This window comes from Podarcis liolepis (genome assembly GCF_965112155.1).
Source record: "Podarcis liolepis genome assembly, chromosome: 1".
Classification (NCBI taxonomy): Eukaryota; Metazoa; Chordata; class Lepidosauria; order Squamata; family Lacertidae; genus Podarcis; species Podarcis liolepis.
Genome location: NC_139554.1, coordinates 85167994 through 85194255, shown reverse-complemented (window position 1 = coordinate 85194255; position 26262 = coordinate 85167994). Strand labels below are relative to the sequence as shown.

At 44.1% G+C, this 26262-nt stretch overlaps 2 protein-coding genes across 3 annotated transcripts; both read left to right on the top strand.

Annotated features, from left to right (window-relative positions):
- Window positions 1-1761: 1761 nt before the first annotated feature.
- On the top strand, window positions 1762-12310 carry LOC310705737 (dnaJ homolog subfamily B member 6-like). The gene is made up of 8 exons (XM_083500523.1): window positions 1762-1904; window positions 2936-3194; window positions 4903-5012; window positions 6753-6806; window positions 8212-8322; window positions 8907-9009; window positions 10612-10682; window positions 11585-12310. Exons 2-8 carry the CDS (start codon window positions 3130-3132, stop codon window positions 11851-11853), a joined length of 783 nt encoding a protein of 260 aa, XP_083356649.1. The 5' UTR covers window positions 1762-1904; window positions 2936-3129; the 3' UTR covers window positions 11854-12310.
- Window positions 12311-14687: 2377 nt separating this feature from the next.
- Window positions 14688-24273, top strand: LOC310693259 (uncharacterized protein). 2 transcript variants are annotated; one of them, XM_083475158.1, is made up of 5 exons: window positions 14688-14798; window positions 16434-16596; window positions 17640-17749; window positions 19191-19241; window positions 22556-24273. In XM_083475158.1, the coding sequence occupies exons 2-5, from the start codon at window positions 16472-16474 to the stop codon at window positions 24193-24195; spliced, it is 1926 nt and encodes a 641-aa protein (XP_083331284.1). In that variant the 5' UTR covers window positions 14688-14798; window positions 16434-16471; the 3' UTR covers window positions 24196-24273. The 2 variants fall into 2 exon arrangements, with proteins under 2 accessions (XP_083331284.1, XP_083331285.1); XM_083475159.1 differs by lacking the exon at window positions 19191-19241.
- Window positions 24274-26262: the final 1989 nt, after the last annotated feature.

The following is a 26262-nucleotide window of genomic DNA, read 5'->3' as shown; positions in this document are numbered from 1 at the left end:
ATGGTGAACCATTAAAAATGGCACCCCACCTGCATTCTGAGGTGGTTCAGTCCACTTTCCCACCTCTGAGACTGCTGCTTGATTCTGCTGTGGGTGTAGATGTGCAGAACCTGATAGACATGGGTCGTGGGTAGGTGGTAACAGAAAAAATATGTCAAAAAGCAGAAAATAGCCCATCTCTGTTTGTGTGCTGGAGGCTCAGCCTGAGATTTTACTCTTTGCCTTGGAGATTCCAAAGAGTCAAACGATATGTGATGTGAAAGATGTAGGATCTCTCTCCCTCTCCCTGTTTAAACAAATTCACAGCAGCTGGTTGGGCAGTTAAAAAGGAGAAAAACACACATATTGTTACAATATCGACCCCCAATCTCTGCTGAGCAGTAGGTAGCAAGATTCCAGGGAATCAAGGTGTGTAGGAGTCTGTTCTATCTTTAACAGATATGGTTTATTCTACACATATTTACACCGGAAGCGTTCAATGGAGGGAGTGCAGAGTTTAGAGCATTCACATCTCAAGAGGGGTTTGTTACACCAGAAGCGTTCAATGGAGGGAGTGCAGAGTTTAGAGCATTCACATCTCAAGAGGGGTTTGTTCCCTACAGCAGAGCAGCGTTGGAGCCTAAGGAATCCTGCAAACCATTCCCATGCCTCTGTCCCAGCCTGCCAGAATGGTTCTCTTTCAGCCTCTGCATGGAGTTCTACCTATTTCCTGCTTCTCCTTCTCTTTGCCAACCAACTGCTCCCCTTCTCCCTGCTTTTCCAAGCCTAGTTTTAAAAGGGGAGAATTTTCCTGTGTGACACCATGCTCATGTTGCCCTGACAACCTCCCCCTCAGTTACCTGTGTCTCTTGTAGATGGCTTCATGGCAGGACCACCATCTCCCTCTGCCCCTCTGTCTGTCCAAAAAGCAAGCTCAGCCTGTCAGCTCTGATTACACCCCAGCACCCAATAATCTAGAGGGGGGAATCTGGCACCCAGGGATATGGGGGACCCCTGCTCCCTCACTAACTCCTAACAATACATTTTCTCCTCATGGAGTTTTTCTAAAGAAAATTTCCCTCACCACACCCCTGCCACCTGGTATAGCACCTGTATGTTTCCCTGATTGGAGCAAATAGCAGCTGGATGTGCAGCTGCCTGTGTCTCTACTTTCATTGAAAAAGATTGCAGGCAGGGAAGAGTACACTCCACTCTCTCATCGTAGTCATCACTCTGATTTGAACCACCATCTCCCCTGCAGCTTTTATTAAAGGGAAGGTTCTGTTTCTGGATGCCCCAGAAGACATCTAATGCTCTGAAACGTGAAACCGGAACCCAACAACCCTAATGGAGGGTGACAATGGGGCGGCAGTGTTGAAATTCATGATGACATGTAGCAGGTGGATTGTGCAGATGTTTCCTAGAGAAATTGGCAAGGGAGTAGCACCATCTTCTCCTGCTGTTATACAAAAGCACCCACTCTAGGAAGCTTTGCTTCAGTCCTCATGATTAGCATCACTTGGAAGTACTTCTGTTGCCTGCCAGTGCCTTTCAGGCATGAGTGGGGGGAATAAGTATTATGGATATAATAGTTCATAATTATGGATATCAAAATTATGCAAGATCAGCAACATGGGCCAAGGGCATCCTTCTCTTTCTTCCTCCTCCGTCCGTCCCATGTGTGGCTAATTTTATAATCTCCCAAGTGAAAAATACAAAGAGATGACATCATAATTGGCTGGAGCATCCCATTGGCTGCTGCTGTTAATCAGCAACGGAATTGGATGCTAGGCTGCTGCAGAGTTCCTTTCCCTGTCCCTTCCTATCTGGCAGCAACTGGGCCTGTGCAGGTGTGAACGGACACCTGCAAGACCTTAGAACTGTGCCCACCATGCAGCCAGGACAGTTCGTCCTTTCACAATAAGGTAGGCCTGGTCAGGTTGAGAATGGGTTGGGGATTTACAGCGGGTAGGTCACTGTGAGAAAAAGGAAACTGGTAGTGAAGCGGTGACGCTGTCCTTAAACAAAGAATGTTCTTTTACACTTGCCAAGAGTGGAGGTCTTTCCATTCTTCTGGGGCCCTTGATACTGTTCCTTGGCAAAGACAAATCACATGGGGCTATGAGGTTCTGATGCTGCCTGGCAGGTTTTTTTCCTGTTTCAGCTTACATAGTGAGTTGTACCGGTTAGAACCACACATACATCTCTAAATTCTGGAACTGGGGTGGAGAACCTGTGTGGCACTTCAGATATTGTATGACTTTAACTCCCATCATCCCTAACTGTTTGACCATGCTGATGACAGCTGATAGCCCTGGAGTCCAGCAACTAAAGGGCTCCAGGTTCCCCCTTCCCTGCTCCAGGTTAAACTTTTCACAGTGCCAGCCTCTTATAGTTCACGGCAATGAAATTTTCTGAAACGGGTGATAGTTACACTAACGGGAATAGATCAACCAGCTTTCACACAGGAGCAAAACCTCTGGGAACATAGGAAACTGCCTTTTACTGAGTCAGACCAATAGTCCATCTAGCTCCCTGTTGTGTACACTGACTGGCAGCAACACAGCAGGCTTTCAGAAAGCGGACATTCTCAGGCCTTCCTGGAGATGCCTGGGATTGAACTTTCCACATGAAAAGCACAGGCTGTACCACTGAGCTGTGGCCCTTCCCTGCATAGCTACTGGCATTTTACTACACATTTAAGTCTATGGAGGTAAGGCTACCAAAATAACACAAACTAAGGGGGGGGGGGGACAAACTAGAGTTGAACAGCTAAAAACTCTAACGCTTGTAGTTTTGCTACTTCAGCTTATATAAAGGCAGTATGGCTTTATATGAGTCAAGGAAAATGTATAAAAGTACGTAGCTCTCCTTCCTCCACAACTGCCTTTTCTTTGTGATTTGGGAGATGCTAATGTACATCCCACTGGTATAAGTTCTCTTCCATATGCCGTAGGGTCAACTGTCCACACCACTGCCTTTTGCTACTCCGCATGGGGTTACCCAGCCGGGTGGATGGCCATGACCACCTCTAACCTCAGTTGAGAACCCAAAGACATTGGTTGACACCCAGAGACAATAATCAACACCTGGCTGCTTTTTCTGTGTTTACATCCTGCTCACTGGTTCTGCTGGAAACATCAATCCACCATGGTCGAGTACTATGAAGCTCTGGGTCTCCCCCGGAATGCTTCCTTGGATGACATTAAAAAAGCGTAAGTGCCTCTTCCCCATGTCCACCCCATTACCATCTTCCATGTTCTTAAGAGAGATGTTGCCCTCTCAGGCTCTCAGCCAATATCGGGTCTGGAGGGTAGTTATTAAATTACCATTCATCTCTTGCTTTACTTTTGGTGTCAAGGAAGGAAGAGATGTTTGGGCTCTAGCACGATAGGAGCCGGTTATTTTTTTATTCTAGAGATCAAGCATCTGTTTAGGCATAGCCTAGGGGAGGTTGCAACATTTAACTGATTAATCAGCTAGATCAAATCAACAGCAGCAGCAACAAAAATGATCGATGAAAAGGATGCCCTGCTAAATCAAGCAGCAGTCCCCCCCCCAAAAAACAGATTTTTTTAAAAAAACACAACTTAAAATAACAACAACACACTGTGAATTTCAACCTCCATGAAAGAAAGATTCGCCTTCCTGCATTGCAAATCCTTTACTGAGCAGGATGTTGGACTGGATGACCAGATTCCATTGTTCTGGGATTCTCTTACACAAAGGATAATGGGCCTTTTCTAAAAGGATGCCTGCTGCAATGTTCATGTACCTCACCTGAATAGGCTGAGAGTTCCTTTAATTAGGCAATAGCACTAGTACCCTGGTTCTATCTCTCACCACAAAAATTTGATACAAGGCTCACTAGGGCTTAGTCTCAGAACCTGTTCCAATGTCAGGGCTCAAACCTTATGCCAGGTTTCAGTTCCTGGCACAGCTCAGCCCTCCAAACCTTGCCACTCTTCATCCCATCCCAGCCAGCATTTTCTACATGAAGCAGCTGCTTCACTCTGCTGAATTCCTTAGCCCAAACATGCATTTGGAAACCATGCTTCTTAATATATTACCACAAGAAAGAATAATACCACTGAATATTCATATTTTGCTACCCTTGTACTACAGAATCTACTGCTAGATGGTTATATTATTAGGTTGCCTCACTGTCTGATAATCGGGCTGGTTCCCTGACTCCTCTTGTATGAGAGGCTTGCTGAGGGCAGGTTTTTGTTTTTTTTAGTGTGTCTGTATTTTTGTATATATAATAAAACTCCGTCAAACAGCATATAATTTTTTCAGGATCCTCCAAGCATTTGCCAACATGTAATTTATGAGGGTCCCCCCCCCCAGCTAACACAAGACCCTTAAGGTTTTTCATTTGGGGGCAATTAAGTTCTGGCAGCCACCAAGATCCGTGTCAACAGTTCCTGAGAGTTGAACTCTTTCAGCTGATCGTCCCACAGAATCTGTGGTGACGTTGGAATGGGATAGCTGACTTTTTTGGTCATTTCTTGACACATCAGAATTTGAATACCTGTAGGAAGTCTTAGCATAGATGCGAAAAGATGTCTCTTTCCCCACAACAATTCTGAGAAGATTGTGATGTCATGTGGGCAATTTGCCCTGGTGTCTGGTGCCATCTATATGGGAGTTTCATAGAAGACTCCCTCACATAAGCTGAGACAGACCGGTATGGTTTGGATGGCCATAGAGCATGCCATGAAGTAATGAGAAGCTTGCTGAGGGAAAGTCGAAGTCTTTTCTGCTTCTGGAAGAAATGGAGACTAGGGACAGGAGCCTGCGCCATTCCTTGCCCTGGTGCCAGGAAAAATATGGCTAACCATACACAAATCTGTAGTTGTAGAAATGGTCACAGGGATACTGACTTTTATCATCCATTGTGTTTTCTGGGGGACAATAAAGATACAGGAAGAAAGCTCTAAAGTGGCACCCAGATAAAAACACAGAAAACAAGCAATTTGCAGAACAGAGATTCAAGGAGATTTCAGAAGCCTATCAAGTACTTTCAGACAGTAAGTATTCAACCTCTTACCAACCCTCTCTCATCACTGCCTCTTGTGCAGTACTTCTCCTCCTCCTGATCAGAGCTTTACCAGTTGCATGTTTCCTATGCAAGTATGTGGTAGAACAAAGATTGGGATTTTGCTTAAAACAAGAAATCCAAGCAAATTCATTTGATGACTTGGATGCCAAAATGGGAAAGCAAAACCACTTGACACTTCTGCACCTACTGGGGACTAAGTGTAGCAGTTTGTGGGGGCTTCCCCACCCCAGAGCTTTCCTCACAAAATCCTGCTCTTTAGCACTCAGTTGGAGCAAACATCAATTTGGGTTTTAAGCAGATTGCAATTTGCTCCGTTTGAGCTTTAAAGAGTGGATTCAGAGCAAAAAAAAAAAGAAAAAAAAGGAGGGTGCTCAGACACGAAGCTTTAATGCATGGGCCGTGCCTGGAAAGAGCGGAAGAAAGGTAAGTGTAGATAAGCCCTCAGTGCATCATTTAAAGGAGAGACCTGGAAGAAAAGGACACAAAAAGGCTCAAAAGATGTGCAAACTGTATCAAAGGTTTGCAGTATATTCTGGCACCTGTTACATGCAAAATGCTAACACAGACAGGCAGACCCCATTAACTATAGGCCTTTCCTCACTCATTATCCTTGGCACATTCATGTAGGTCCTTAATGCTACCTTATACATGCACAGGCACGCCCCCCTAAAAGACTTAGTGTGATTTCATGCATTGGGCTGCCCCCATGCTGTGGTGGCCATTGTTTCCCCCTTACCTTTGAAGGGTGTGTGCGTGAAGTGGCCTTCAGAGCTTTCAGAAATTGTATGTGAGCAGTGTGCCCCCCCTTCTTTATTGGTCTCTCTTAGAGACTTGACACGCTGCTGGCTGAAAATGTCTTCTCTGCAGTAAAAGGTTGAATTTAACTAATTCCACCATTTAATCTGACTCTGATAGTATCTCTTGTTCATTTCAAGGAAGCTGGTATTTTCCACCTGTACCTTAAAGTGACAATAATTCACCAAGGACCTGATTGCTGCATTGAATATCCTCAGTTGATGCTAAAATCCTCTGGGCTTAGGTGGTGGTTGGTTATCACATGCTCTATAGCCTGACGACCTTGTTCAGTATACCATTACCTAGTGGCATAATCTATTTTGCCATGGTTAATCTCTCCTGGCTATTTTGTGGCAAAGATGCATTTTCAAGTTTCAAACTATATGCTATCGTGGGAAGAACACTGGCAGAAGCAGGGCTCCTCCAAATGGACTATTTATTGAGCATCCATCCAGATTTGCTTGCACAAAGCCTACACAGTGGTTAGACTATGTCTGGTCTTTATTGAGCATTTGTTCCAATTTGTTTATGGGACAGTTATATGACAATTCTGCCCATTCATCATTTGATACACCTGTCCATTCATCCTTAGTTCATCTCATGCTTTTCAATGCAATTCCACATCACTTTCCTAACTGCAAAAAGTCCGGGTTTTTCTCAAGTGGATTTGTTGTGCTGGTAGAGTGATGGAGCCCTTTCATCTTTTTTAATCACACAAATCTAAAGTTCTCGTATGTGCTTGAATCCCTCCTGTGAAATGCTGACAGCCTAGATGCGCCTACAGTGGTTTCCACTTCCAGGTGAGGCACCTGTTATTCAAGCTCCAGCATGGCATGCCAGACTGCTGTTAGAAACCACTGTCTCTGAGATCGGATGGTGGGTTGGTTGACTTCTTACTCTTTCTCCCTTTCAGAGAACAAACGTGACATCTATGACCGCTGGGGTAAGGATGGGCTACTGGGAAGAGGTAAGTGAGAGACAGTCCAGGAAAAATCTTCTCTGTCACAGAAGATAAGATGACTCAAGCAACACATTTAACCTAGTTCCACGGTTCTTTCCTTTGTAAAAGATATTGTGTGTTGGTAACTGTGAAAGTTAGCTGTGGGAATGTTTTGGTTTTATATTTTTTAAAAAAAACACTATTGTTTTTAATGTTTTGTTGTTTGCTGCCCAGGGCACCTTTGGGAGGAAGAGTGGGATAAAAATGGTATAAATTTATTTACCCACTTTAAAGCAACCTGGGATAGATTGTGTCTGAGGAGAGATTACTGTAAGGTTCTTGTGCCTTTTTCCTCATGGCAAAAAGAAGTCTGTATTATGTGTGTGTGTGATTTTGAGCTGGTAAATAACAGAAGAGGAAAGGGCAAAGTAGCCTCTCTCACTCCAAGTGCTGTTCGTCCCAGATTGCTTTGGGTTAAGGAAGAAAAAAATGAAGGAAATGGTCACACAACTTCACTCAACATGTTGATTACATCTGGTATTCTTGTAAAGAGAAAATTAAGCTATCAGTGTGGTGAGAACTTGCTGCAGGGTGAGGGTGAAAGATCTCTACCCAGTCTCATTTGGGGTGGACATTGGTCAGTCACAGGGCAATTAAAAGCTACCACTTATATTTGGCCCCAGGATTAACAGAGTGATATCCAGAATGTACAATGTGTAAAGAATGGATAAGGCATTTTTACCCAAACATTTGCTGTTTTAGTACTGGGGACAAATGTCAAATAATGTCAGTGGAAGTTCTGCTCCTTTAGTTTCTGAATTGGAATTTAGATGACCATGAGCAAATCTGTACAGTGTAGTACTAGATTCAGCTTTCAATATGTTTGTCTCTGGTTCCACCCAGAACGTTGGGTCTATTCAGAAGCCCAGTGCTTACATACCTGGGGCACAATTCTGAAATCCAATTGGTTTCAGTAGGAGAACAAAGCATGTGATTCATTCTCTCCCATTGAAACTAGCATTGGTTGGATTGCACCCTTACTTTGTGTTTCTATAAATCAGGGGTGGGTAACCTGTAGCCCTTGGTTAGACTCCAGTTACCATCACCCCTAGTAAATATGGTCAGGGATTATGGGAGTTGTAGTTCAGCAACATCTGAAGGGACACAAGTTCACCACCCCAACATTAAACTGTCCTGACTATACTTGCTCATGGTGAGTTCATCTGCTGAGGTTCAAAGGGGGTTGTATACAGCAATGCCCTATAACAATCTTCATCCTTCTTGGATTTTGCATTCTGGTTCCAGGGCATCTAGCTACGGGGAAAGGAATTTCTATTTTGACAACTTCCAGGCCCTGTGTCCCACACCCCATCACCTCATCAAATATCCAGAATACCTGGCTTTGACATATCTTTCCTTTTAACTTTTTCAGGTAGACCTGGGGCATCATCTAGGACCAACATGAGCCCTGATTATATGTTCCACTTCCGCAGTGCCCATGATGTCTTCAGGGACTTCTTTGGAGGACGGGACCCTTTCTTTGGTAAGTGGTGATTCCTCTCAGAGGACTGGAAGGTACCTAAAAGTCAATTGGTCTAACTCTCTGCCTGTCAACTCACATAATCTCTCTGGCCTACAACCTGCCACAAGGAAAGAAAGGGTGCTATATAAGAGGTGTTTCTGGAGAAATAGTTTCAGGTGAGTCAAGAAAGAAAGCCAAGACACACATGGTAGAACCAGGCAAAATAAAAATCTCACTCCAAGTAGCCAGCTGTCAAGGCTGGAGACAGAGGCAGGTCACCACTAAAATAATCAGATGTCTGTTTTCAGTGAAGTTGACTCTTTATTCAAGGAAATGAACATACACTTGGCCTAGTGGCCTCAGCAACACCAGTGGGTCTTGCCCCTATGCAGCAGTTACCAGGATGGAAGGTTCACCCTTTCTGTGGCTCTTCCTCTCCTGGATGTTTCCTAAGCTGTCTCAAACTGCCCGATGGGAAAACTACTCCAAAAGCCAGGCCCAGGAGAGCTGAAGGTCCACTGAAGTATCTACTGTGTTCCTACCTGTGTATCTCTTGGCTTTCATTTCAAGTGCTTGAGGCCTGATGTTGCCATCTTGATTTTCAGGAGACACACTGCCATTTGGTGCATGTGCTGGTGGAGGAAATGGGTTCTGCTTCTACTCTTCATCAACTAATTTCGTCAACGGCAAACAGATCACAACCAAAAGGTGAGGGTGGACTAGTGGACAGCCAAGACTGAACCATTGTAGCTTTCACTCACTAAGTCACATGGTTTCCTTAGGGTGACCAGTTTCCTCGCTAGAACTGTTCCTGTGCCTTGAACAGCAACTTGACATGTATCCATGTGTCAGTCTGTTCTTGAAGGTACTTGAATAGGACAAATTAAAATCTGGCAAGCATTGGCACTCAGGGGAGGGAACAAGAAGATCTATTGTGGGTTGTGGCAGGAGGAGGAGAAGGGGCAAGCCATAGCAAGGGCAGGTGTCATTGGGCTACCGCCAAGGCCCACATCCCTTCTGGGGGCCCATTGCCCAGTCTCTGGAGCCACTGAGGCCTGCTCCTCTTCCTTGCTATTGCAGCCTGTTCACACTAGCCCCTCTACAAGTATGCTGTGACAGGAGCAAGGAGATGGAACAGCAGCTTCCTCTTGACCACTGTTTCCCATACTTGGGTCTGCAACTGTTTTTAGACTACAATTCCCACCACTATTCCTGCTAGCTAGAGATGATGGGAGTTGTAGTTAAAAAAACAACTGGAGAGCCAAGTTTTGGAAACTCTGCTGTGGACAAATGATCAGGGTGGGCCCAGAGAGGAGAAGTAAGTGGGCAACAGTGCCTTGGTGAGGAGAGGGGCTCACTGAGGGCCCCTTGCCCAAGGGGTCACCAGAACCCGGAGCCAGCACTCATTACAGACTTATGGGCGGTATAAACCCAGCCTGTGAATTAGGAGAGTGCAGAATTAAAACCTGACATTTCACTGTTGTAATTCTTGCTTTTGACCATCATTACCATTTTAATTATGTGCGTTGTTGTTGTTTTTAAAAAAATACTATGCAACTGCTTGTTTTTGGAGTGAGAGATATATTTAACAACTTCTGAGAGGTAATGATATGAATATTAGTTAACTACCCAGGTTCAGATTTGATTTCTGTTCTTGAAGACAGGATGTTTATGGTGTGTGTGTGTGTGTGTGTGTGTGTGTGTTTGTGTGACATACAAACGCACAAAAAAGCAATGTACCTGTTTCATTTAAATGCATAATTCTTGTACAACCCATTTAGCCATACATTAAAATCTTTTTATTTTAGAGCTGTGTTGCATACATTGAAATTAATTTTAATATAAAAGAATAATAATTAAAAAGGTACATCAAATATAGTATAAACTTATAAATTACACTTATAAATGATAACTTGATTTACAGTATTGACATTTTACTTCTAGGCCACATCTGGGAAAAGTAACATCACATATGTAGCCAGGTTTTTAGTCACACAAAACTTTCTTAGATGTGAAAGGAGCTGACTCTCCCACCAAGGTTCACTTCTTCCTACAACCAGTTGTCAGCTTATAGGGCAGGGATGCAGAATCAGTGGCCCTCCAGATGTTGTTAGACTCCAGCCTCATCAGCCCCAGCCAACATGGCCAATAGTTGTTGCTGGTGGTGGGAGTTGCAGTTCAGCATCATCTGGAGGGTACCCATTTCTCATCCCTGGTTTGGGAGGCCAACTGGATTTGATTAACCCAGAAAGAGTTTGGCTTTCTCCTCTGCTGGCAGAGTAACTTATTCAGCATTTCTCTCCTTCCCAGGATTGTTGAGGATGGACAGGAGCGAGTAGAAGTTGAAGAGGATGGAGAGCTTAAATCTGTTCTTGTTAATGGTAAGGTTCTGAAGTAGAGAATGGGACTTTTTAAGAAAGCCTCAGGTGCCGTGTGGGGCAGATGTATCTGTGGGTGCCCCAGTGCTCATAGCCACCATGTTATGGAAAGCAGATTTAAGCTATGCAGAGAGACACAGACAAGATAGTCTTGCAGTTTCATGGATGTGATGTCCGATCCTACTGACCTTGTTTGGCACTGATATATCTAACCCAGTGGTTTTCAAACAGTGTGCTGTGGCACTCTGGGGTGTCTTGGATGATGGTCAGGGGTGCCGCAGGCAACACTGGCCTCTGTCCCTCTTTCCTTCCCTTCCTCCTCCGATACTCTCTCGCATCTCTGCCTGCCAAAGGCTTCCACAGCTGTTTATTGCAGCAGCCCTGGGCAGTGGCGAAGCTACCTGCTCTGGCACCGGGAGCGGTGTACATCTGGGGGCGTGGCTGGTGTGCATCCCAGGGGGTGTGACGCGTGTCCCAGGGGGTGTGGCGTGCCGCCCGTGGGGGACATAGCGCTCATCGGGGGGGTGGATGGCATGGGGTGCACGTCCCGGGGTGTGCGTGGTGAGTGGTGTGCGTCCCAGGGGTGCGTGGCAAGTGGTGAGCACCCCGGGGGGCACCGGCTGCGATGTCACCCCCTGGATGGCACCCAGAGCGGACCGTCCCCTCTCCCCTTAGTCTGCCAGTGGCTCTCGGTATTGGCTCCGCAGGCAAATGGTGCCTCTGGGAGGCACCTCTCTTTTGGGTGGGGGGGGGGGCAGCTCAGAGACCAGGGACAGCAGCAGCAGCTGCCCAGAGGACAGGAGAGGAGAGGAGGCTGGGGAACACTCAGTGTAGTTGGTTAAGAGAGCTGTGGACTCAAAAGTGTTGGAAACCTCTGGTCTAACCTGTCTCGCCCTTTCTTGCAGGTGTGCCCACTGAGAGAGCATCCATTAGAGAAGCTGGAGGGCATCATGGTGAGCCCAACAGATACAGGTCCGCACCTCAGTTCGGTTACCATGATGACTCCGATTCTGAACCCATCTATGAGGTGCGCACCATCAGGCATGCGTTCCCCAACCAAAGGAATAAAGGCTACAGAGCAGGAAATATGTCCCCTGCAGAAGACACAGACAGCGAGTCTCATGATGAGTTCCAGACTGAGGATGATGATGAATCCCATATCCCTGAGTTCTAGCAGCATGATGCACATGAATTAAATCCCATATATTGGTGGCAAGTCGGGAGGAACTTGTTGCCACGTGTGCCTGATACAAACACACTGAAGACACTGATAAGAAGAAGTAGGTGCAAAATGGACCCTGGGTGGAGCTAGGCAGCTGCTGAGTGGGGAGAGGCTGGCTGCCAAGAAACATGTCATGACAACTAGGAGGGATGGGCAGAAGGAAGAGGGGGGCAATGCAGTAGTGAATGCCACCCCTCAGGCAGAGAAAAAAACAGTCCCATGCCGAAAGGAATAGCTTCACTCTCACAAGTCACCAATCGACTCCACTATGGTGAAGAAGACTCAGGCAGAAACATGTCCTCTAAGTCTACTTGCTTACCAGTATAGTGAGAACTGAAAATTATGGGATCCATTAGGACGGAGGTTAGCAAAGGGCAATGGGCTGTTTAATAAAGGTTGGGAACAGTGACGTTCGTTTCCATGTTCTTTTCTGATCAGCCATGGATCAGATACTTGTGTTCCTCAAGACGAAAGAATGCAGTATGGTAAAGATTTCTCTGGCTCTGGGGCCTACAGCCTTGTGGTGGGGGCTGCCTGAGAGATGTGATGCATCTTCATTCACAGATCTAGTTCTTTAAACGGGAAAGCTGAAGACATTCAAGAAGAGGCCACACCAGGTCACCTTCCAAGCAAACATCTTTCTGGCAGTTTTTAGCTGTCCAACTTCCTTCAGCTTTGACGATGTCTGGGCATACTTTATGGGTGTTCCAGAGTCATTATCCATAGCAATAAAGAGAACAATAATTTAGGACATGAAGAGACATTGGTCTCTGTAGAGGGTGCTTACTATGGTCCACAAAAATGTGTAGAGAAAGAGTGGCTAACCTGTGGGCTTCTATATGATGTTCGACTCCAACAGCCCCAGCCAGCATGGCCTATGGGTCAAGGTTAGGAATGGGAAGAAATTGGATTTAGTTCTCATTTAAAGCCAAATTTATCAATTTTACACTTTCTGAAACAATATCAGAACCAAAAAACAACCACTCTTTGAAATTTGCTCATATCAGAATTGAGTGATTCACTTCTCCCACCGAACACTGTTTACAAAAATGCATATATTAGATAAAAAGTGTGCATGAAAAAGAATATATTAGGGAAAATAACATGCAGAAATGCATTGTACTGGGAGAAACTGCATACAAAAATGTGTTCCTTGAGAGAAATTTAAAAATCCTGAATTTTTATGAGGATTTTCAAAAGTTAAAATTGAAGATTGCTGCAGAAATGTGCAAAACCAAATTTAAGATTGGAAAAAGGAGAAACTGAAAGATCCATCCACCCAGAATCAAGGATGATTGAGGTTGGAGTTCAAGAGCATTTGGAGAGGCTGAGTTTGGTCCTTGTGGCTCCCTTCTGGAATTCCTGGTTTAGCAGGATCACCTGTATCTTAAAGAAATGGATTAGTATCAGAGCGGAAATAGCTTGTTTGTTAGGAACACTCCTGTCTTGAGTGTCAGTTGTTCAGTTTGGGGGGCTGCACAGAAAGCGGGGTTTGCGGCACACCACTTTGGTACCAGTTTAGAGTCTATAGGACGTGGTTGGGTTTTGGGGTGTCCTTGTGGCCCCCAGGTTTTGGTACTGGTTTGGAGTCGATTGGACAAGGTTGGGATTTTTGGCATCAACTTGTGACCCCAATTTGCTTTGTCAATTACTTGTTTGGGGGTGGCAGCACAAAACGCAGGGTTCGCAGCACAAAACGGCACAAAACTTTGGCATCAGTTTGAGGGGATCCGGAATTTTGGGGTCACATGTTAATGACGCTCTCTCAAACCACTGTTGGAGGTTATGGTGAAATATGAGTCACCTCCTAGCTAGCAACTCCATTACAATCAGCAGAGCTACTGTGTTTTAAGGTTGTTGTGCAACTGTCATAGGTACCTATCAGCACCAGTGACATCATGGATTACAAGGGACACACTTCCCACCTCTGTGTCCAGGTAGTCTGAGGCATTTTTAGTGGGGGTTGCTTTTGTCTTCTTTTTTTATAAAGACTATTTTAGGCTAGATCAGGGTGGTCTAACCTCTTAGACCAAATGGGCTGCAAGAGTGACACACAACCTGCGGGCCACACAGTGAATTAAATTTCCATATCATAAATTAAAGTGTTCACAATATAGTTAATATTATCTTAATATGCACTATTAATGAATTTAATTAAATATATCTATTTAAATATAAACTTAATATATTTAATTAAATACAAAATGTTAAATACACAACATGAATTTATTAAACAGATTTAATACACAAACACATGTATGTACTTTCACTAACAACGCAGACATCTGAGCTAGAGAATTCTTCGCAAATTGATTGATGTCTGCTGTGGTTGGTTTTTGACATCTGCAGGCACCTCTCAAGTGAATTGTCTGCCAAGTTGCTTTGAGTTTTGGAATTTAATGAAGTTTATGTTTGAAAATGCTTGAAGTTAAGCCCCATCACATTTCTGAATCACTATTTTGGTGAATCAACCATATGAATCAACCAATGAATGCTGCTTCTTGCCATCTTTGCCATGGCATCTTGCTACTTGGAACTGGTCCATGGATAGATAGCAAACAGAGTTATTGATAAATTAATTACAGGCTTAAATGTGGAGACTACACCATTTCATTTATGGGCTGTGGCATGTCAATTTGGGTTGTTACAGCTGGTGCGTATTTCTGAGGTTCTGCCCAAGAGCCAGGATGCCCTGGAGCTTACACCATACTTCCTACTGCCTGTTGCCAGCCAACCGCAAATCATGAGTGCAAGTTGCAGAGCCCCTGACATCACAATCAAGCTCCTCTTTTCTTACCCCGGGCAGCAGCTTTGAGTGACTAGGGCTCTGCCTACATGGAAAATGAATATACCAAAGGATGTGTCAATCATCAGGAAAAATCCATTGAGACTGTGAGGTAGGGCCTGGGTTTCAGCTGTTCAGATACTTAGTGGAACTACCCACCAAGCCTTCATCCTGGGTTGACTAGCTCATCTTATGCCACCTGAAAACAATTGCCTTTGATACGTAAGGCCAGGGTCACTGCTGTGCTAAGTATTGTTGGTTCAAGGGGAAAAAATAGGTATAAAAGGAGAATTTCTGGATGCCAAGTTCTACGTTTGGGGCAAATACTCTTTGTTGAGAGAACCACAGCAGAGATTTAAAATCACAAAATATGCAGCAAAGTGAAATGTGGATGTATAGCCTGTTAGACCTTTAAAATATGCCCTTGTGAGTTCCAAAACTTCCAAAGACCACATGTTTGGTAAGTTAAGATTGGTTTACTTACAAATTCTTCAAAGATCTGGTTCATGTACTTTTTTCCCTCCAGCATTCAGAAAAAAGTTGCACTGGCAGTAAAACTTGCCAGTTACAGAGGTGAAAGTTCCTAAGTTATTGGTATAGGAATGCAAAGAGTGGCTTGAGAGAGCTATGCAGCTAAGCTGTAGCAACCAGGTTAGCCTTTTCACTCACTGAGCTTCTCAGAAAGACTGAAGGGGAACAAAGTCTTGATTACCTAGTCCCTCCCACAGTGAACTAAACTTGGCAGGACAGCTTACTCTATGGTCTTAACTCCTTCATGCATTAATTAGACTTACGTATGTTGGTTATATGAGGCTGGTTATCCCACAAATAGGTCATAGACTTGGGCTCTAATCATGTCAAAGGGTCGATTTAAGGCAGCCTTCCACCAGTGCTCTCCAGGTGTTGCTGGACTCTAGTATTTCCCATCCCTGACCACTGAGTTGGAACTCATCAGCACTTGGAGGGCATCAGCTAGAGAACTCTGTTTTAAAGCAACATTTCATTTCAGTGAAGTGTAAACATCTTGTTGCTTGCTCTGGTGGCAAGAAATATTCACTGCATATAAATGTGCGGCTAATTTGACAGTGAAGAAAACTATAGCACAGCACTTACCCTCTGAGGGACTATGTCATTTCTTAGGCCACATCCATACCATACATTTACAGAACTAATATACCACTTTAACATTATGGCTTCCCCCAAAGAATCCTGGGAACTGTAGTTTGTTAAGGGTGCTGAGAGTAATTAGGAGACCTCTATTCCCTTCACAGAGCTTCAATTACTAGAGTGGTTTTACAACCAATTCTTCTTCCCAGGGAACTCTATGAATTGTAGCTATGAAGTGGTATGATACTGATTGAAATGTATACTCTGCATATACTCTGTTTCCTGTAGTGATGCATGTGGCCCTGAAAGGCAAAGACTAATTCTCAGATGCACCCAGCTGAGGTTTAAACCAATGGCTTTTAAATTTTCATTTGTATACCGCTTTTCTACTTTGCTATACACAAAGCAGTTTAAAACCATAGATATGAGAATATATACAGCAAAGATCTCACATCCTATAACAGTCCGATCTAATGCAAATAATTGTTAATTAAAAACACGAGTATAAAAACAAACTTAAACCAATTAAAATAATTGGCATTGATCCAAGATCGAAGCTGGTTTTATAATTTATAGACTAATGTCAAGACAGCAAGCCTGCTCTTTCTGCCTAGTTCTCCTTCTGCTTTCTATTCTGCAGGGCCAGGTACTTACGGCATCTCCTTGTCTCTGCCCTGCATGGGTCAGCCAAGACACACCAGTGTCCCTCCAAGTCTCTCAACAGGACAGACAAAAGATGAGAAGGACTATTATGAAGTCCTGGGCATTCCCCAGGGGGCAACGCATCACGACATTAAAACGGCGTAAGTCAGCCTTCAGAGCATTCCGTTCGCCCGAGGAATCGCCAGCCTTGAGGCAGCTCTGTCTGGCTCACAGCCTCCATTCTTCCCTCCTCATCCCCAGCACCACATTTAGGCTTCAAAAGACTTTCCTACTGAAGCCAATAGGATTTGTTTTCAAGCCTAATTGATTTCTTTTCAAGCCAGAGTCACAGCTAGGGAGGGAAAGGTTAACCTTCCCCCTTGCCAAAAATGCCTTTGCACCATACTTATTTAGGCTGGAGAAACTCTTCTGTTGGCTTCAGTAGGAAGGTTTCGTGAGGCCTAAATGCAGCTAGGGAAGGGGGAGGCAACATTGTGTGTATAGGACAGAGAGGAGGGGCAGACTGAATGAATGGGTTGTGTGGATGAGATAACAAAAGAGTATGTGCTGTTTTCAAAAGAGAAGCCAGCACTGAATCCTGAGTCACCTATTATGAAATGGACAAGTATACTTATATATACTTTTAATGGCTAGGAATGGGGATTTGTTATGTTGGGGCAATGAAGAAGCACTGAATTCTAATACCTTCAGAAGTCAATGAAGTAAGCATTTTCCTTCTTTAGGGTTGGCAAAGTGTTTGATTTTGAGTTGCAGAAATAGATTCCAAAATATACCGGGTATATATTTGCCCAGGTGGTTAACGGGTGGTCCCAAACAGACTAAGTTGTTTCCAGACGGTCAGGAGGTTTGCACAGATCTCTCACCCATTCAGGTAGATACCATCTTATGTCCTTTGTGCAATAAATAACACCTACATAACCCACCTGTGAGGAAGGGGTACAGGGTGATAAGTAGCAAGGAGCACTACAGTACTCTTGTACAACAAACCTGGTTCTATTTGTAGAATTTTGCAGTTAAAAAAAAAGTGATGGGGAAAGCACTGGAAAGTGGGAGATAATTACCAATTGGCAGAGTGGTATAACCTCTGCACAAATTTTGTGCAAACAAATCAGGATGAATTGCTCAAAAAACAAACAGGCCATCAGGAACCTAATTCTTTACATCCTTTTCTTTAACTGAACAGGTACAGAGCGAAACTGAAGATGTGGCATCCTGACAAAAACCCAGATAACAAAAAAGAAGCTGAAGAGAAGTCAAAGGAGATAATGGAAGCATACAAAGTGCTGTCAAACTGTAAGGGCTCAGACTCCTAGACCCTTCTGCTGTTCTCACTTCACTGGGGCCTTGGTTTCCCAATGAGACACAAATTGACCCTAGTTGCTGATCAGCAAGAGAGTGAGGGAGAGTGTCTTTTCAACCTGCCCTATGCACTGAAGCAATCCTGGTTAGAAATCCACACCAGTAATCTTCAGTCTTTTCCCACCTGAGAAGCATCCTTAACCCCAACCTGCAGCATGGGACCCACATTTATTTATTTTCTAACATATATATTCCCCTTCTCCTTCTCTCTGGATCTCTTTAAGAGTCTACGGGCTTAACCGTCTTCTCCCTGGGAAATGCAGTTCTGGGTGGGAACCAGGCGGTGATAGATCTCTCTTAGCCCCTGTGCCAAACTGCAATTCCCAGGCTTGCAGGGGGAGAGGCAAACAAGAAATGGCACCAGTATTTAGAGTGGATATATACCCACACTATTTTCTCTGCCCACTTTTCTTTTTCTTTTAAAGCAAACTTTGTGACGCCATTGCTATAACCCACCTTATGTCAGACTGGTCCAAACCCAATAGATAAAGAGCAGCAGTCTACACACATCTGGAGGCATCGCCCTCTTTGTTTATATGCACAGGAGGCTGGTGTCCCATTCGTGCCTCAATGTTTCCATCCTCCTTTTGGGGAATTGCTTTGGGGTGCTCTTCTGAAGTAGTAGAGCTGCAGGGAAACATGCAGTTTCGCCATCAGTCCAGGTCCTATTAGTAGGTGCCTAGAGCTTCTCTCCTGCAATATGCCTTCTTCTTTAGACGGCTGCCAGCATTTCTGCACATTTTCATGGCTCCCTATGCTGCTGCAATTGACTATAACTAGGGACAGGGGCATAAATTTGTTTCAGCTTGCATTTTAATGCAACTCTACCTTATTCGCGCTTCCCAAACCAAAACACAAACCAAAATGCAGCTGTCCTTCGAAATTCACACTTACCTGAATTTTGCAATGCAGTTCTGAAAACAACAACAACAACCCCTAAACACCTGTGTATACATTAGAGGAAAGTAAAAATGCATATAGCAAAAACAACAAACAAAAATGATTCATGTTAAGAGAAAATAGCTTGCAAAAACTAGGCAAAATTGCATACAGATATTAGAAGAAATGTTGATGAATTTTCACATAGACTTAAAAAAGAAAAGCAAACTGGTGCAGGAATGTGGTGAATTGAATTTAAAGATGGAAAAAACTAAAAAAAAGGGAGAGAAACTGAAACTGGCAGGTTTGTTTATCCCTAACTGTAAGCTTCTTAAAAAGCTGGTTAGTCACCAGGGGGGAGGGGGAATACAATAAGTTTCCGTTTTATGGATGCCTTGTGCCTAGAGGAGTGGTAGTTTTCCAAATCCTGAGCCAAGTGCTTGCAGCTGGCTGCAGCAGGGCTGGAGAACTTTCAGGTATATCTTCTGCCTTTCAGCAAACAAGCGTAACCTGGATTGCTCCCTCCAGAACAGACAGAATGAAAAAGGTGAGTGATTTCACAATTCAGTCTCACGTTCCTGAGAGGAAATGGAGAAAGCCGCCATTAGGAGTGTCTTTGTGGAGTTCTTCTTGATCCGCACAGCTGCAACCATTGGCCAAATAACATGCGATGAGGAATGTGTGGCAGCCAGTGACCTGCCTTTCCTATCTTGCCCCGGTAATATTTAGCTAAAGTAGAGCTCCAGTGCCTTGTCATTGGGTGCTGCTTGCAGGGGTGAGGAAATTCAGAGTGTGATGATGCCACATGGCACTTCTTCTTTAATTACATGTTACCAGGGAGACCGAGATCAGCAGCAGCCACTTGTTCCTTGTAACATGTGTTTGGGACCCAAGGCAGCGGAAGGGAAAGAGTGAAACATCTTTCTAATTGGATCCAGCTTTGACTTAATCCCACTGAGGTTGTCAGCTCAGCTGACCTGCACTGAATCCTGGGTCAGCCAGCCAGAGGCCACACAATTAATATAAGAATGCTGTTTGCCTCTGGTTGACCTGGCAGACAGAGATCAGATCGAGCATAATCAAAATCATTATCTGGTGCATGACAGAAAGTGCTGTATTGACATGCTGGGTGTTAGCTGGCTAGCTCAGTTGTGGGTGCCTTATTCCTGCCCACCACTCTGTTGCAGGTTTATAACCTATTTCAAAGCATGTCATGTACTTTTTAATTTTCATAGCTTTTCAGCTCTCATTAACCTGCACTGCATAGCCTTTTGCGCTTAGCTACTCCAAGTGGAACTTCCCTTGACGACTGTTCCAAAGCTGTAGCTTGTGCAGAATGTGTTGGCTGACTTTTTATAACCTTGGAGCCACGATTCAAGTGCTGGTTCGACCTATAGAAGAGCTAAAAAGCTGGTATCTGGCATATCTAATAAACAGTTTCCACCCCTTCCTTTGCATAATTATTGTTGGCTGCCTTCCCAGTAATGTCCTCCATCCAACAATAGGCCAGGCGCACCATTTGCGGTTGCTGCTCCCCAGAATCTCTCCCTCTGGGATTTGAACATTTAAAGATGGGAAGCACTGTTTTGAGTGAGGCAGGCATCAATAGCTAGGAGATGTTAATGAGCAGTGTCAGGTTTATCTGCATATATTATTTAGAATTTAGTTTTAGTTTTAAAATATGTACAATGGATGTTTCCAAACATGTTTGAAGTCTAAAATAAAAGGGGCAAAAACCCGTTGGCTAATAACACACTTTCTCAGTCAGCTCCTTATGCTTGAAATTTCAACTCCTTCATGGAGAACCAATTACTTAGCTGGCCAGAAGGTTGCTTAAGCAGGTGTTTGCCCAGCCGAGCCCAAACTTGCTTTCCAATTAAGGGTATAACATGCTGTTGAGAACTAGCATTGCTGCAGCTCGTCTGCCTACCCTGCAGCCTGACAGTCTGGCTGGCAGGTGAGTCAAGCAGAGCAAGGTAGCATCACTAAAGCTGTAGGGATGCCTGAACAGCCAGAGAATAAAGGCAGGACTGATGGTGCTCTGAAGTAGGTTAAAGAGAAAGCAGAAGAGACTGGAAGCTAGCAGAGGAGGATAATGGATGCAACTCGGAAGGAGGGAGCTAAAGTAGGAGGCAAGGGAGAGGAGGAAGACTAGGAAGACAGAGAAGATGGAATAAAAAAAATCCTTCCAGTAGCACCTTTAAGACCAACTAAGTTAGTTCTTGGTATGAGCTTTCGTGTGCAAGCACACTTCTTCAGATACACTTTCTCCATCTTCAGAGAAGATGGAGAAAGCAAAGGCAGTATAGAAATAGAGGAGAATGAAAAGGTCAAAGGGGGACAGGGCTCCCTTAGAGGAGCAGGGTACAAGTGGGTAGAAGTGGGTGGAGTTATAGAGCAGAATGCCCCAGTAGTGAGTCAGAAAACAGGAGAAGGAAGTGTAGAGGTTGGCAAGATCCCACCACTACAGAAACCATTGGGATCAATAGGAAAAGTTACCTATTAGAATAAACTTTAACCACCATGATATATTAATTGATGAGTCATCCATTGTTATTTAATCTTTCTTGTCTTCTGTTGCTTGTATTGTCATATATGTTAATTCAATGATCCAGCTATCTATGAATGAACAGAGAACAATTTGGGTCTAATGACGCTAAGAGCCCTGACCACTTCAGAATAATGGGCTCACCAGGTGGTCTCTAAGAGAACCCTGGGGCTCTGAAGACCCTTGGGGTCTTATAGGAAATATGGTGTGGTTCGCACGTGAGCTTTGCTGGTTTTTGCCTTCAAGTAAGTTGGAAGTGCTGAGTATTCCAGGCCACTAACTGAACTGTCCTTTAAATAAACTGTGGCAAATAGGCCCACTTCTGAATTCATTTTTGCATCCATTTTGATTGGTTCTGGAAACACTAGAACATACCCTATAAGCTAATTTACCTCACCATAAGGCTTCACAATTAAAGTTGTAACATGGAAATCAAAGACATCTTTCTGATTTTGTAATATCCTTCAAAGGTAGCCTAGACCTGTGTGTCAAACTAGCACATCACTATTCCCCATTTCCTATCTTGCAACGAAATGCTTTTGTCTCTTTTTAGGAGAAAATATTGAATTAGCCTGACTTAATCAAAACACCTGTATAGATTATTTGAACAAGTTGTGTTCACAGCAATGCTATTTTTATAACTTATACTTTTATTATGCTCAGGTGTGAGCCAAACACATTTTTGTACCAGTTAGGTTTTTATAATACAATATATCTATGTAACTTACATCCATATACACTAAAAAAAGAAAGAAACTGTATTTGATGTAGTTCTATTAGATGTTGCTAAAATTATTTTGCTTTGATGATAGTAAGCTATGTTTAATCAAAATTGTTGCAGAAGTTGCATTGTATGTACTTCGGGCATATGATTATCAGATCCTTTCAAGTTGTATATTTTGTGGAATGCAGTCTTGTTTTTCTTTGATAATTGAGAAAGATTAGAAAAATGCATCTCCTTCAAAGGAAGTTGGATATAAGTATCTTTCTGATACATTAAATTGTGACTTATGCTTTTAATTTCACTTATCTTCTTTTCTGAAATGCTTAAGTTCTACTAACTAAAGGAAATGTATTTGTTATGCGTCTGAAGATTCATCCTTGAACATTAAATTTTCTGTGTGCTTATAAGAAAGGGGACTTATCCCCCCGTTAACATGGCGGTTGTTGCAGAGGGAACCAAGGTGAAAAACCTGTCAGACTACAGTCTGACAGACTACAGACAACTGTTTCCACTGCATAGAAATCAGGCTTAGATTTGTCCTGTGAACAGAGCAAAATAGTCACAAGACTAAAAACTTGGTTTATTGCAGGTGTGATGCCTGCCCATGAGAAACACAAGAGTAATACGGTAGACGAGAAAGACCACACCAAGCCAGACAAACCAAGTTCTCAGGATGACGAGTTGAGTGTGGAGAATGACAAGAGCTCTTGTTCTGAGTATGATGACTCAACATTTGAGTCTGATGATGAGTCGTCGAGTTCAGAGCATTATTCCACCTTGAACTCTGATGAGTCTAATGAATCCAGTTCTGAGTCCAGTTCTGAGTGTAGCAGGTCGAGCTCCAAATCCAGTGAACCGAATTCAGAGTCAGATTCTGAGTCCAACGATCCAGGTCAGAAGCCTAGCAAGCCCCTTCCTTTGCATCCACGTAGAAAGCCTCACAAAAGACAGGGGGCAAAGCATAACCAATTGTCTCCTGAGAAAAAGGATTTTCCAGTCGGGAAGGGTAAGCAGACCCAGGATGGGAGAAAGAGATTGCAGATTAGGGAGAAAAGCCTGCCTGTCGAGAACAGCGCATTGCACACTAGGAGCAGCAAGTCTGGTAAAGAACCTCTTGTGGAGAATAGCGAGAGCACCAATGGGAAGAGGAAAGCCCCAACTGAGAAGAAGGGGGCCTATGCAGAAAAGGCCATGCAACAGAACGAAGATTGGGAGACCCATACGGGGAAGGCTAAGCTTCCCAAGCTAAAAACTGAGCTGCATGGTGAGAATAAGCTTCATACAGGGAAGATGAAACAGCGGCATGAGAAGTCAGAGTCAAGCACCAAGAACAAGCTTCGGAATGGGGAAGCTGATGCCGCCCCTGGAAAGCATGAGATGCAAACTGAGAAATTTTCAGCACAGAAACGTAGATCCCATCCAGGACGTGAACCTGATCATGGGACAGAGCAGTGTGCTGGGCAGAAGGAACGATCTGACAAGCAGGAGCCACGTATTGGACACCTGAGGTACACTAGGAGGAAAACCTCACCAATCAAAAGTAAGGAGATGTCAGGGAGGATGACTAAGTTGATATCGCCAAAGATGAAAGATGGAAAAGCAATACATTCCCAAAAGGGTGAGCTGCAGGCTAGGGAAAACAAGACGCACGCCGGGAAGAGCAAGGCTAATGTCCAAAAGAAGGCACTGAATGATGAGAGGAGTAGGATGAAAGTCCAGAAAAATGAGTTGCATGCTGTGAAGAACAACATGGCAGTCCAGAAGAAGCAGCTGAATGCTGGGAAGAGCAAGGTGCAGGTCCAAAACAGTGATGGGAGAGGTAACAAAGCAGACCCCCAGCACACTGAGAGCACTATGCCTGCTTATACATGGAAGGTGCCAGCTACCGTCTGGCTTGGCCCAGCAGAAAATACAGCAAGGTTTCTCTTTGGTGGGGCCCCCGAGTTCTCTGGTGCTGGCCAAGCCCCACTTCCGGCTAAAAGAAAACCACGTGGAACGAATCAGGCCATGCAAGTAAACCAGTGGGAAAATATCCAAGCCTGGAATAGAATAAACCAGTTAAATCCAAGGAAGAGCATGCTTCTTCCACATATTGACGCTCCAGCTCATAATGGAAAGACTTGGTCTCCATATTTAAGTAGCCAAGGGGAAATGTTTGACCCAAATGCCCCATCTTCCTGCCCACGATGCTCCCAATGCTGGTGCAAGCTCTTTCAAGACAACCTGTGAGTGTGGATGAGTGCTGGGCACCTCCAGGAGTGAGTGTTTGAGAGTACAATAAAGGAAGGGTCAGGAACCCAAATTTTATTTGTTCATACTTGGTGCTTGCTCTTACTCAACAAGATACATGGGAATTATTATGAGGCTACTCAGATGCTGGACTCCCAGAATCCCTCAGCCCCAGCCAGCAAGGGATGATGGGGGTTGTAATCCAGTAACATCGAGAGAGTCACAGGTTTTCCATCCCTGAACTACTGTAACAGATGCAGCAGTGGGAACACTGAGTATCCAGGGGCTGATGTGGAGAGGAACAATAGTGCTTTGGCTCAGGGATCCTTTTGCTGAAATAGTTTTCTGCCCCCAATATCCATGACACTTAAGCCACTTGCAGCTTTGTCTGAATTTATCCCCATAGCATTTACATATCCTCCTCAACACTCTGATAATTTCTGCCCCGATTGCCCATGCCTACATATGAACATCCAAAGACCTCAGCGGAATGAAACTACTGGACAACCTAGTTCAGCACTTGACTTTCCACAGTGGCTAACCATATGTCTTCAGTAAGTTCAAAAATGGGTATGAAGGCAATAGGCCCAGTGCTATTTTTAAAGGAAAAGAGATGTTGGAACTCACCATGAACACCTTATATGGCAATGGCGCCAACCTGAGAGGTGCCAGAACTGAGTTCTGGTGAGTTCCAGCTGGGGGAAAAGCCCTGAGTAGGCCTCTTATGGCATGCACCTCCCAGCCTCAATCAACTGGTATTCAGTTGAATACTGCTCTTGAACATGGAAGCTCTGCTTATCCAGAATTTGTCACACTGAGTTCACTGGAACTTACTTCCCTAGTAAGTGTTTAGAACAACAGAAGTTTTGTTCCCTCCCTGCTTATAAATAAAATGTCCATGACAGGAAGTGAACAATGTAACACCAATTTTTGAGACAGGGATCCAGTGGTGGGGGGGGGGCAGGAAATTATATTATGGTTAGCTTAACATCTATTCTGGGAAAACTAGTGGGAAGCATTATTAAAGACTTAATTACAAAGTATACAGGTGGGCGATTCCACTATCTCTGGCACCACATTAAGGGGCTATTATCCAGGTTTTATTCAGGTTTCATTATTGAAGAGATGGGGGATCAGCCATTAGGAATGCTTATTTTCCCCAGGAGGTCTTAGTGTAACCTGATACCTGGCTAGTACATAACTAGCCTGTTTTGAATGTCTACTGCCACCTCCCCCACTCCATCTTGAGACTGTAATCAGATGATGGTCACATGGCTTTTTCCTACCCTTACTCTGCTTTCTGTCTGCCGTCTAGCCTGATGTAGTTCTGGAGAAGTCGAAGGCTTGTACACCATTTTGGTTGACCTGCTAAAGGTATTTTCCCTAATATGGATTGTGACTGCCATGAGTTGTAACTGAGTGCATGGACATATTTCAAGAGGTTTGTTTTTGTTGTTGCAGATTCCCCCCCCCCCATTTATCACTCTGCAAACAGGAGCAGAGCAGGACAAATCCCTTAGGAGATGTATGTCAATCACGATCATTACTGTTTTATGGCCTGTCTGAAGCTTCCTACCTCAGGAATTACTGGGACACTCTATGCACTACCTATTAATTATATGCACCTATTCATTACATGACATGCATCACTTATTAACAACCATGCCGGCAGTTTGGCTTGAGAAAATTCATGGATTATCTTCCACTGGGATGAGCCAGAACGAAAAACACCACAGGAGGGTACCAAGGCACTCATTGCAGTGTGAACCTTTATAAGCACAAATAGGAACAACTGGTTAGGTTGTTATCCAAAGCAACTTGTCCAACACTCACAGATTTAGCTTTCTATGGCATTGAAAAAAACTGAGATTGTGACAGACTGTGGGGGGCACCTCTGTAATATCAGTTGCTGGCACCACCTCAGCTTTTCCCTAGCTTTGAAGCCCAAAGGCACCTCAAAATTATGGGCTTTCTCATGATCAGGGAAATAACATTCCTCAGCCAACTGATCATCATAATTGGACCGACCTCTGATTCCCATACACCTAACTAAGCAGGCATTTACTG